Source organism: Hyla sarda, chromosome 5, assembly GCF_029499605.1.
Source record: "Hyla sarda isolate aHylSar1 chromosome 5, aHylSar1.hap1, whole genome shotgun sequence".
Lineage (NCBI taxonomy): Eukaryota > Metazoa > Chordata > Amphibia > Anura > Hylidae > Hyla > Hyla sarda.
In genome coordinates, this window is record NC_079193.1 from 36328632 (window position 1) to 36341259 (window position 12628).

Sequence of the window (12628 nt, forward strand, 5' to 3'; positions counted from 1 at the left end):
AATGGTAAATGGTGTGAAAGTACCCTAAGGGTGCATTCACACACACACCAGATCTGCTGCGGATTTGCAGTTGTGGATTTTACAAGGCTATCCAAAATCCGAAATTGCGTATTTTACAACTTCAAATCCACAGTGGTTCCTCTGTGTGTGTGTGTGTGTGTGTGTGTGTGTGAAAACACTCTAAATACAGTGTATAATAATGCTTCTTTTCTCCTACATCAGTGGTCTCCAAACTGTGGACCTTCGGATGTTGAAAAACTACAACTCCCAGCCGTTGGCTGTCCGGGCATGCTGGGAGTTGGAGTTCTGCAACATCTGGAGGTTCACAGTTTGGAGACCACTGTCCTACATAGTAGAGAGCCCTCTAAGCTCCTGAGTGCAGGAACAACAGCAACATCTGCAGCCCTATTGCCACCATTAGTATAGAATAGAAACTAAGTGTCAGCCACCCATTCAACCCAGGATATACCAAGGGCATGGGCATACTTCATATAATTTACTAAATACATTTTTATAAAAAAAAATTATAATTTTAAAACATATGCCTACTATGATGTCAACTGTGCATTGCGGCTACAACTAGATCATGCTTGCTATATATCCTGTAGCCTCAGAGAGGTAGGTGAAATACAGATTGTGTCTCTCTTGCCTTATATAGATCTTATGGCATCACTATTACTAAAAATAGTCATATGACATAAGTTACACATGTTTTGAGGCGAGAGTTACAGAAATGAGTACTCCCATGTCCCAAACCATATTATTGTTGATTGCCTCTACAGTTTATTTATTTTACTATTACTATGAGTTTTTATACTTTTTTGTCAGGTTTGGCCAACACTGTTTGAAGGCACTGTTACATCAACCGAGCCAAAGAAGACTATACTATATGATACCAGAAGTATTGACGGAGCCACTATTTAGACAAAAAGATGTCCATGTCTAAAGCCTTCAGACGATGGACAATACTTCTTTTACCTGCATTTAGTAAAGTTCCATGACTTTAGACCAAATTTAAGGGGTACTTCAGAGGAGAATTTGTCTTTCCAAATCAACTGGTGCCAGAAAGTTATACAGATTTGTAAATTACTTCTATTTACAAATCTTAATCCTTCCAGTACTTATCAGCTGACGTATGCTCCAGGGGAAGTTGTGCAGATCTTTTCATTCTGACCACAGAGCTCTCTGCTGCCACCTCTGTCCATGTCAGGAACTGTCCTGAGCATGAGGTTCGCTACGGGGATTTGCTTCTACTCGGGACATTTCTTGACATGGACAGAGGTGTCAGCAGAGAGCACTGTGATCAGACTGGAAATAACTACACAACTTCCTGTGGAGCATACAGCAGCTGATAAGCACTGGAAAGGCTTAAGATTTTTTAAGTAAAAATTCATTTACAAATCTGTATAACATTCTGGCACCAATTGATTTAAGAAAAAATGTTCTCCAGTGTACCCCTTTAAATGCAATTCTGCCCTCCCCAACACATAACATGTCAATATGTGTGTGTGTGTGTGTGTGTAGATATATATATATATATATATATATATATAAGGATAAACCTATAGATACATGGTTGGATGACCAATTTGTGGAGGTATCTGGAGAGGATGCATTACAAATAAGAACATAGGGACAGGTAAGAAAGAAGTGACACAGCTCATAGGGGGGGGGGCAATCTAATTAAAGATTAATCACACAACATCTGTCCTACAAAGACCACCATAGGTGGGGAAACATTCTAAAGCCCTTAAGAGATTTCTATATGAAGCCCCCAACAACAGGGTAATTGGCTTAAAGGAGTAGTCCAGTCCTGAAAAACTTATCCCCTACACTAAGGATAGGGGATAAGTTACCAATCGCGGGGGGGGTCCGACCACTGTACGGGGCCCCGGCATCCCACGGGAAGCGGCGGCCAACACATCCCCTCAATACAGAGCTGGAGATTACCAAAGGCAGCACTCCGGCTCTGCCCTAGAGTTGTATTGAGGGGGTGTGTCAGCCGCCACTTCGTGCAGTGGTCAACACGCCCCCTTCCAGCTGGCTGCCGGGGCCCCGTACAGGAGATCGGTCGGACCCCCCCTGGAAACTTATCCCCTGGATATCTCCTTTAACTGGATGGATAGACATATGTCTTTTTTCAGCCTTACAAGCTATGTTACTATATGAAGAAGTCATTGCGGGAATTTATCATTGTTTGTGTAGGTAAAACTATTTTTATGTGCTGCTAATGTGTATGTGCACCAAATTTATTAAATGGTGCAGCGCATGTGATAAATATGGTGCTAATACGCTTTTTTATTTATTTATTTATTTTAAAGACCTTTAGACATCACTTTGTATATTTTCTCCCCTGCATCTTTTTTGGCAACTTTTTAACCCATTACTAAAAAAAAATGCGAAACAATTTTTTAAAAGGCCATCCATTTTTGTAAGCCAGGTCTAGGCTGGTGCATGTAGAAAAGTTGCACTTAATAAATGAGAAAACAAAAGTGAGTACCAAAGTAATTATAGTCAAAAATTACTTTGCAAAGTTTACGCAAAAGCAACACTTACAACAATTTATGCGCCAAATATAGAGCCAAAAAAGACGACGGAAAAGCATCATAAATCGCCCCCATTGTACTTACGCATTGCAGTAGGGCTTCTTGTCGTACCCCTTGTAGCTGTTCATGTTTAAAGTCATTTTGCAAACCTCACAATGGAAACATCCTTTATGCCAATACTGAAAAAGACAAAAACAAAGACACGATCATGTGATATAATCATTAACCAATAAAGGCAATCACTTCCCTCATCTCATCTTATATAGATATATAAGTATATAAAGATATATTTGACCACGGCGCCATTCATCATTCATAGACAGTGCGCCGAAGCTGAAGAGACAGGAGACAAATTGTTTGAGAGAAGGAAAGTAACAACACGGATAGGGCGGCCGCTTAACAATCCCTTTATGGTATCATGAGGTGAGAAGATTTCGACATTCGGGGGATGATTTGCGCAATGCATTCACACCTACCAGAATAAAATATGCGGAAAACTGACATTCAGGAAAAAGGTTTCTCAAGAGAAGAATGCAATTTACCTAACATCAAACAGAAAACCGAATACCGCATTAACGGAGAACACACATCTATGCAGCCTTCATATGTCATTACAGAGAACTCTCATTCACTACAAATCCCAGTATGTCTAATCAATCTATTGTATGATCTGTACTAAAAATACGGATCTCTACTGATACTTTCTTAGATCCAACTGTATGGGTCTAAAGCAGTGTTTGCCAACCAGTGTGCCTTCAGCTGTTGTAAAACTACAACTCCCAGCATGCCCGGACAGCCGAAGGCTGTCCGGACATGCTGGGAGTTGTAGTTTTACAACAGCTGAAGGCACACTGGTTGGTAAACATTGATCTAAACGTCCCATATATATTAGAGAACATTCAGCCAAACAAGATGATTATGGCATTCATGGGGCATCCATAATTTACCCTAATGCAGGAAAAATAAGGATCGGGGATGTTAAATCATAACTGTCAGATCCTTTAAAGGGGTACTCTGGAGGAAAAAAATATTGTTTTCAAATCAACTGGTTCCAGAAAGTTATACAGATTTGTTAATTACTTCTATTTAAAAATCTTTATCCTTCCAGTACTTATCAGCTGCTGTATGCTCCAGAGGAATTGTGTAGTTCTTTCCAGTCTGACCACAGTGCTCTCTGCTGACACCTCTGTCCATGTCAGGAATTGTCCTAGAGAAGGAGCAAATCCACATAGCAAACCTCTCCTGCTCTGGACAGTTCCTGACACGGACAGAGGTGTCAGCAGAGACTGAGCACTGTGGTCAGACTGGAAAGAACTACACAACTTCCTCTGGAGCATACAGCAGCTGATAAGTGTGCCATAATTTGCTATATTATTGCACAGGAAAGCATTGAGTTAGGGGTTAAATTTTCCCGCAAAACTCTTTTCTAAACCGGCATATGAGACAACAGTCTTAATAAAAGGAATAAATTCCCCACAATGCCTATGCACAGTATTCAAAGCTCTGGACCAGAAAATAGAGTTTAGCGTGCAAAAAAAACTAAATTGGTGAAAAATGAATTGGAACAAATGTTGGACCTACAGGGTGTGAAATGGTCATTCACTTTAAACTGTGAATGTTCCATAAAAGTTGGTTCTCCTTTATTACTTTTCTCTGCAAAAAAAGGGAACGGCTTTCAGCCTAGAAAAGACAGAATCTATTACTAAATATTTCCTTTGGAAAAGTATCTCTTTGCCCTCAGGCTAGGATTTGTTCTTGATTTTAGTTAAAGGGGTAACTTTTTTTTTTTTATATCAACTGGCTCCAGAAAGTTAAACAGATTTCTAAATTGCCTCTATTAAAAAATCTTAATCCTTTCAATAATTATCAGCTGCTGAAGTTGAGTTGTTGTTTTCTGTCTGGCAAAAGTGCTCTCTGCTGACATCTCTGCTTGTCTCAGGAACTGCACAGAGTAGAAGAGGTTTGCTATGGGGATTTGCTTCTAAACTGGGCGGTTCCCGAGACAGGTGTCATCAGAGAGCACTTAGACAGAAAAGAACAACTCAACTTGATCAGCTCATAAGTACTGAAAGGATTAAGATTTTTTAATAGAAGTAATTTACAAATCTGTTTAACTTTCTGGAGCCAGTTGATATATAAAAAATTTTTTTCCTGGATAACCCCTTTAAAAACGTGAAAGGGAGAACATATTCCTGAAACACATGAAGCCTCAACCATGAGAGCAACCAAGTGTTACTTAATCCATTTTAGCATGAGAATGTTGTGAATACCTCTATATACAACAGGTTTCTCTTCATCCTTAAAGGGGTACTCCCGTGAAAAACTTTTTTTTTTTTATCAATTGGTGCCAGAAAGTTAAACAGATTTGTAAATTACTTCTATTAAAAAAAATCTTAATCCTTCCAGTATTTTTTAGGGGCTGTATACTATAGAGGAAATGCTTTTCTTTTTGGATTTCTCTGATGTCATGACAACAGTGCTCTCTGCTGACCTCTGCTCTCCATTTTAGGAACTGTCCAGAGCAGCATATGTTTGCTATGGGGGTTTTCTCCTGCTCTGGACAGTTCCTAAAATGCACAGCAGAGGTCAGCAGAGAGCACTGTGATCATGACATCAGAGAAATCCAAAAAGAAAAGCATTTCCTCTGTAGTATATAGCCCCTAAAAAGTACTGGAAGGATTAAGATTTTTTAATAGAAGTAATTTACAAATCTGTTTAACTTTCCAGCACCAGTTGATTTAAAAAAAAAAAAAAAAGTTTTCCATGGGAGTACCCCTTTAAATTTAAGCTAAATCAATAAAAGCATTCTATTTTTAAGGAAGACCGGTGGCCTCTTTTGACTTCTCTCTATTAGTAAATACTTGTATTCCTGTTGGAATAACATACTTTACCATGACATTGGTCAGACAGGAGGATGTTTAAAACTCCTGGGCAATCTTCGCAGCCTGGGAGTAACTTGATTAAGAATTGTACCAGAAGTCCAAGAGACTTGCATGGGGCTTACAGTACATCTCCTGATCTCATTACTCTCTGGCTGTGGAGACATCCCTAAACTGTACTATATTTTTCTGTGACATACAAGAAACAAGTACTAAGTTTAATTAAAACATTTAGAGCTGTTTGGAAGTCATGTTGGAACATACATACATACATACATACATACATGCATGCATACATACATACATACATACATACACACATACATACATACATACATACATACATGCATGCATACATACATGCATACATACATACATGCATACATACATACATGCATGCATACATACATACATACATACATACATGCATACATACATACATACATGCCTGGTCTTCCTACCAAAACATTGTGGGAGAGAAAAAGCAACAATGATGCTCTTGTCCTCATATCCCGTCCTCATATCTCATCCTCATATCCCGTCCTAATATCCCGATCTCATATCCCGTCCTCATATCCCACCCTAACATTCCTTCCTAATACAGTGATCCTTCAACATACAATTGTATGAGCCAGAGAATGCACTAAACAGCACAAAACATATGTGGCTCTCCTATTGAATGCACCCGCTGTACATACTCATGATCGAACCAGAATAAAAGCACAGATGAAAAATGAAGTTGTGAGTGCAGCCTATTCATTTCTATTGCACAGTATACAATTGTAATTGGTTCCTGGCGGACCATCGTATGTTGAAACCATTTGAACACTGACACTATACATAGAGGCACACAGACAACACAGACAGATGCTCAATGATACTCACATGTCCCCGCTGCTTCGGCCCGTCAGTTCGCCACTCCTTTGCTGCCGTATCACTACATTGCCTTCGCTCTCCATCGCCGCCATCACATTGCCACTCACGCTGCCCCTATCGGACAATGGGGCGACGTGATGATGGCGACGTGATGATAGCGACAAAGAGCAATGCCGCTGGGCACCGGCAGTAGAGGAGCAGCGAACTGATGGGGCACATGCGGCACATTAAATGGCTATCCGGCAGCAGCTGAAGCAGTTCGCTGCTCCTTTGCTGCCGTATCCCTATGTCACCACTGCCCTGCGCCGTCGCTCTCAGTCGCCGTAATCACGTCGCTGCTCATGCCGCGCCTATTGGATAACGGGGTGGCGTGAGTGGCAACGAAGAACGCCGCCGCAGGACAGGGGTAGTAGAGGAGCGGCGAACTGATGGTCCGGAGCAGCGGGGATATGTAAGTATCATTTAGCGGGGCACATGGGGCTAATTAAACGCCTATCCGGCAGCAGCTGAAGCAGTCAGTGCTGCTGGATAGCCGTTTGTGTAATGGCCCTGACACAGAGAAGCATCGTATGTTGATGCTGCCTTCAGCATATAATGGTCTCTGATGATGGGGCCATCGCATGTCGTCATATTCCAATCTTGTATCTTTTCCTTGTATCATGTCCTCATATCCCATCCTCAAATCCCATCCTCATATTCCATCCTTACATTCGGACCGAATATATAGTCCTCATATCCCGATCCTGTATCCTGTCCTTGTATCATGTCCTCATATCCCGTCCCCATATGCCACACTCCTATCCTGTCCTCATATCTCTTCCTGATATCCCGTCCTCATATCCTGTCCTTATATCCTGTCCTCATATCCTGTCCTCATATCCCTTCCTCATATCCTTTCCTTATATCCTGTCCTTATATCCTGTCCTCATATCCTGACCTCATATCCTGTCCTCATATCCTGTCCTCATATCCTGTCCTCATATCCCGTCCTCATATCCCGTCCTCATATCCCGTCCTCATATCCTGTCCTCATATCCCTTCCTCATATCCCTGTCCTCATATCCCGTCCTCATATCCCGTCCTCATATCCCGTCCTCATATCCCGTCCTCATATCCCGTCCTCATATCCCCTCCTCATATCCTGTCCTCATATCCCGTCCTCATATCCTGTCCTCATATCCCTTCCTCATATCCTGTCCTCATATCCCGTCCTCAGGTGGGACTGAGTTGTTATGAAGAGATCATAGTCCGAAAATAGAAGGAGGCATAGCTTTACTTGGGGGCGGGGGGGCTTGTGTCAGGTGCGTAGCTTACAAGATGTGGAGCTTGTGAAGTAAGGTGGGGCTGAGCTATGATAAAGAGATTGTTGCTCGGAGAATTTTGCAACAGCTAGAAGCACAGTGGTTGAGAAGCTCTGGCCCATGGACTAAAATGGAGTCCATATCCTATCAAGGTGGTATAATCACTGTTCAGTTGTCAAACAGGGTGTGGACCAATGCACACTCCCCACTGAGAATGAAGAGGTGATGAACGGCCATTGGAAACAAAGAGCTGAGGACCGACCAATTGACAGTCTAGGCCCTCATTAGCATATCAGGCACCCAACGTAACTCCACAAAGAGCTGTTGAATACTGAAGCGCCAGCTAGATCAGGGTGATAACAGCTGAAGTTCTTTTGAAGATGACCCAGGTTTCCTTTATTGATCATGACTAGGGGATATTATAGCTGCTATGACCCCCACCAGATCATCTATCATTTAACACCTTTAACTTAATCTTAGCTTATTCCCTCCTATAAATGACATAAGACATGTGTTGGTTAAACAAAGGCCACAGCAGCCCATTTATTAAATAACATAAATAATCAATTACAACATTGTAAACCGATGTATGAACGTCATACATAACAATATAACCTGTCCTAACATTAGGATGTCTATTAGCGCAGGAGAAGAACCTGAGGGGCACCGTTACCAGACCACAGGTGATGGGATCTTCACTTGCTCCTAGCCGTAGCTCACCTGCACAGGAGCACCATTTTGTGAAGCCCACCAACCTGAATTCCACCTTCTGGCTGGGAACCGCTCCCAGCCCACCTCCACACCATCCAACATACCATGCCCATCCACTGGTGCCTCCCCAGATTCCTCTCCTGACCCCGCCACTGTGACAAAAATAAGGGCGGGCGGGCGGGACACTTCTTCAGCCACGCAGATTGTGGCCCCCGCACAAATGCCCTCTCCTATATACCCTCCTTAACTCCTCCCTACTCCCTCACTAAAAGCCCGCGCTTCCCTAGCTCCCTCCTCTAACCTCCTCACATTTAACCCCTACCTGCCCGCATAATACCCCTGTCATGGGGACCCTCCGTTCCCATTCTGTCCCCTCCAGGGGCTTTCTTCACGATCCCCTGTCCCTACATATGCCCTATTAAACACAACTGTAAAGTGCAACAATTATTTCTCCATTCCTTACTTTATTTTCTCTGTGTAGAGTACCGGACTTTAACAAATACATTACCACTCTCCATAATTCATCCCACTTACATATTTAACCAATTTCAACAGCGATTTTAGCAGTCAGTAAATATTTCATTACGAGCTCCCCCGAAAGCTTCACTTCAAACAAGTAAGGAATGAAGTTCCCCAGAACAAACACTTTTCAAGGTCTACTTACATATGTAAATTCCAGTAATGAATGCTGAAGATGTAGCGAGCAATTAAATTACACGCTTTACCCATTCTAAAGGTAACATGCAAGTCACATCCGACGTGACAAATAATTGAACTTAATGAGTGGGAAACTATTATGTGTTATGATAACAGACTGCGACGATAACTTTGTTTCCATCAAGACGGGATTATATTCCGCAGGACTAATGACTTCTCTCTAGGATGACGTCCCTTCTGTCAATTAACAAATACAAGGGAAATGATTGTAACCGCGCTCCACAGAGTCCTCTCCCCTAGGATACAAATTTTTCTTTTTCACCGAATCAGATTACAAACCCCCAGGGAATGGAGGCCATACAGTGTTTTCCAACTAAATTGGTTCTTAAAAAGTTTACACAAAACCATTTCAACTACTACTAAAGAAACTCAATGTAGCCGGATGGTAACGAACTCAGACACAGGAAACATATGACTGGTGTAAAGTTATAGGGAAGTTGTCCTCAGAAAAGAATCAATTTTCATTTTCAGAGGGTCCCCTAAATGTGAGCGCTGGAATCCGATAGGCTGCCATGAACAACTACTTAACTTTTCTTCTTTGCTATTTTTGACAATTCTCCCAAAATTTTATTTAAAAGCATTAAAGGGGTACTCTGCCCCTAGACATCTTATCCCCTATCCCCCGCGTTCGTTTAGAGCGTGGGGTGCAGCTCCAGAGGCTTGTGATGTCAAGGCCACACCCCACTCGTGATGTAACAGTCACAACCCTCAATGCAAGTCTATGGGAGGGGGAATGATGTCCGTCACGCCCCCTCTCATAGACTTGCATTGAGGGGGCATGGCCATGACATCACAAGCAGGGTGTGGCCGTGAAGTCATGAGCCTCCACCCCACACCGCCAGTCTGTCTGGGGTGCCGCAGCCGAGATTGCGGGGGTCTCCAGCGACGGGTCCCCCACAATCAGACATCTTATCCCCTATCCTTTGTGTGGTGAGGGTGTGATGAGGGTAGATGGAATTACTCTAGGGGCAGATGGCATTAACCCCTTGTATTCGTGACACCAGGGCGTGGTTTATCCTCTACATCACTCGATGGTATACCGCTGGATCCTGGGCTAGGCACGGGGGCAAATAATGACTCCAATGCCAAGGAACAACGGCAGCTTTACTGAGTCAGACAGATGTAACAGTCTATACAGCTTGGCTAGGCCCACGGAGGTGACCAGTGACTTCAGGGACCACAGGGCTTGCTGGGACTTATAGTGGACTTGGACAATTTGATGCAGGGCCACGCTGACCTGAGACAGATTGACTTGGACTGACTTGACTGAGACTGACTATGTTTTGACTTGGACCTGGGGGGTAGTGGACTTGTGGATCCGTGGCTGCGTGGTAGACGCTAGGACACCAGACACTCTTTCCAGACTTCCAAAAGAGAGTGAACTATCTCCACCCAAGGTTTATATGGGGGACACTCAGGAGGGGTCCCATAGGTCACCCTGTAGGTCACATGTCACTGGTACCTACCTTGGTTAAGATAGGCACTTAGGGGAATACATAAGACACAAGTACAGGGGGGGCCAGGGGTAACGGAATGGAGTCTGCCTGACAGGGCAGCAAAGGTACAGGGGTGCAACTCCTGTACTGGGCCACCACATTTGAATAGAGGATAAGATGTCTAGGGGTGGAGTACCCCTTTAAGTTTTCAGTTTCCCTGCAGCACCACCACAGAGGAAATGAAGTAGTACACAGTTTTTATTGGAATCGTTGAGCAGTCCTTGTAATGGGCAGAGGTGCTGGGTCTGCCAGTGTGAGCCGGTCTCTGTTATCATTGATAAGTGAGGATTCTGAATGGACAATTCTTCTCTAGTAACTCGGTATACCAATAAGGAATTTAAAAAGAGAAATTCTACACCAGACGTTCCCTTCAAGTAACTTTGTAAATAGCCTATACAATTTTGAAATACATCATTGTACTTCCGGACTACAACCGGTAGGGAGTTTATAATACATTATGTTTAGAAAGGGAATTCTGGAGCCAATTCCCAGAAAATGAAAAGGTTGGTACCATGGTCAGGTTTTTGTAGTGAAAAGTTTTATTGTTTTGACTTTCACAATACAGAATCACCGCTACACTCCTGGGCCACCATGTACATTTGTGGGACTCTGTGTTTAGCTCTCAATCTAGCAAATGTAATTGTGGTGATACATAGAGCAGTGCAGCTTTCTGTACAGAAGCATGGACTGCTTTCTTTTGACAGGAGTCCCTGCTCCTGCACACAGTTTCCTTTGCACTCTACGCTCCTCTACACATCACATCTGTAAGTTTTTGCACTCCTTTAAGACACACTGTTTTAGGACAGGACCTACAGCACAGGTGTTGGGCCTACTAAGAGACTGTCCGTTCTATTTCATATGTTTAAGCATTTTAATATATCTTCATTTATGTTTCTTATATGCACTGCAAAACCTGTTATTTAAGTGTGTTGTACTATGTAAGAGCAGAGAAGCAGTGTAAGCCATGTGACTCTGCCTGCCCAATGGGAACCCCTAAATTGTATATAGTGTAGTGGGGGAGGGAGTTGCCCCAGTTCGGAGTTGAGTTCAGTTCCTGTGTGAGCTCATGCGGAGTACAAGTGTGGTAAAGAAATGAAGTGGCTTGTGGAGAAATCCTGAAGAAGGCCCCCGAACAAATGTCTTCTCAATACAGTGGAAAGTCAAGCCCTGGCGGAGAAAGTTGTTGGACTTTGTCAGAACCCTAGCCAGCCTGGAGAATCTCTAATCTCTCATAACAAGTCAGTATTATTAATCAAGTGGGTGAAAAGCACCATAAGTCCCAGAAAGGCAACAGGGCTCCCAACGGGTTACACTGCACCCCTTCCACTTTGCTCCATACTGTCTGCGTATAATAACATCTACACCCTGCTCAGTAAAAGGCAGTAATCCGTAACCCAACGTCGATGTGTTTCTTTACTCCCCATGTCTGGCCCAGGAGAAGCTGTCTCCACCTCGGACCGTATATGGGCGAACGGTGCCCTGGCTTCACAAAGTGTTCAGGTATTCCTTGCACCCTTGTGTCACCACATATAGGTACTGTTGTAGGATGTACTGTGCAGGTACCGGTGTGGCAGCCGTTGGGTGTAAGTAGAAGTACCTTGTTCCTTTTGTGATGCCAGGAAACCATTTATCCGATCCACGGTCCGAAGGTGGGAAGCAGACTTCCTGGGCCAGACACGATGAGCCAATAAACACACCAAAGTTTTTACTGAGCTTGTGAAGTTGGTATAACACAAACAGCTGGCCTTAGTGTGAGAGTGCAGCGTACCCCTTGCGAGCCTTGTTGCCATTCTGAGACTTGGACTTGTGGTGCTTTTCACCGGACAGAATTGTAGAATTTTTGATTCTGGTAGCTAGGGTCCTTCCAAGGCACTATAGACTTGTGGTGTCCCAGTACCGCATTTCATACGGTACTTATCTATTTATGGGTCCCCATAGCCAGAGATCCCTGTAATCTAGTCTACCCCTAGTCGCCTCTATCTTAACGTATAAATAGTAATTTATGCATAGATAATATAAATAGTATAGTATAAATGTAAATAAATGGTTAATTACTTGTCATGGTCATGTGATGCGTTCCAAGCCTCACTCTGGATGCGTTC

General features: G+C 43.2%; 1 protein-coding gene across 2 annotated transcripts in view; it reads right to left on the bottom strand.

The window, feature by feature from the left end:
* Positions 1–12628, bottom strand: part of LOC130273067 (LIM zinc-binding domain-containing Nebulette) — a 271910-nt gene that overhangs the window by 230760 nt on the left and 28522 nt on the right. For both annotated transcript variants that reach the window (XM_056519259.1, XM_056519260.1), the window contains exon 2: positions 2631–2725. In XM_056519259.1, the coding sequence (XP_056375234.1) occupies positions 2631–2725 (95 nt within the window). The remainder of the gene's footprint in view (positions 1–2630; positions 2726–12628) is intronic.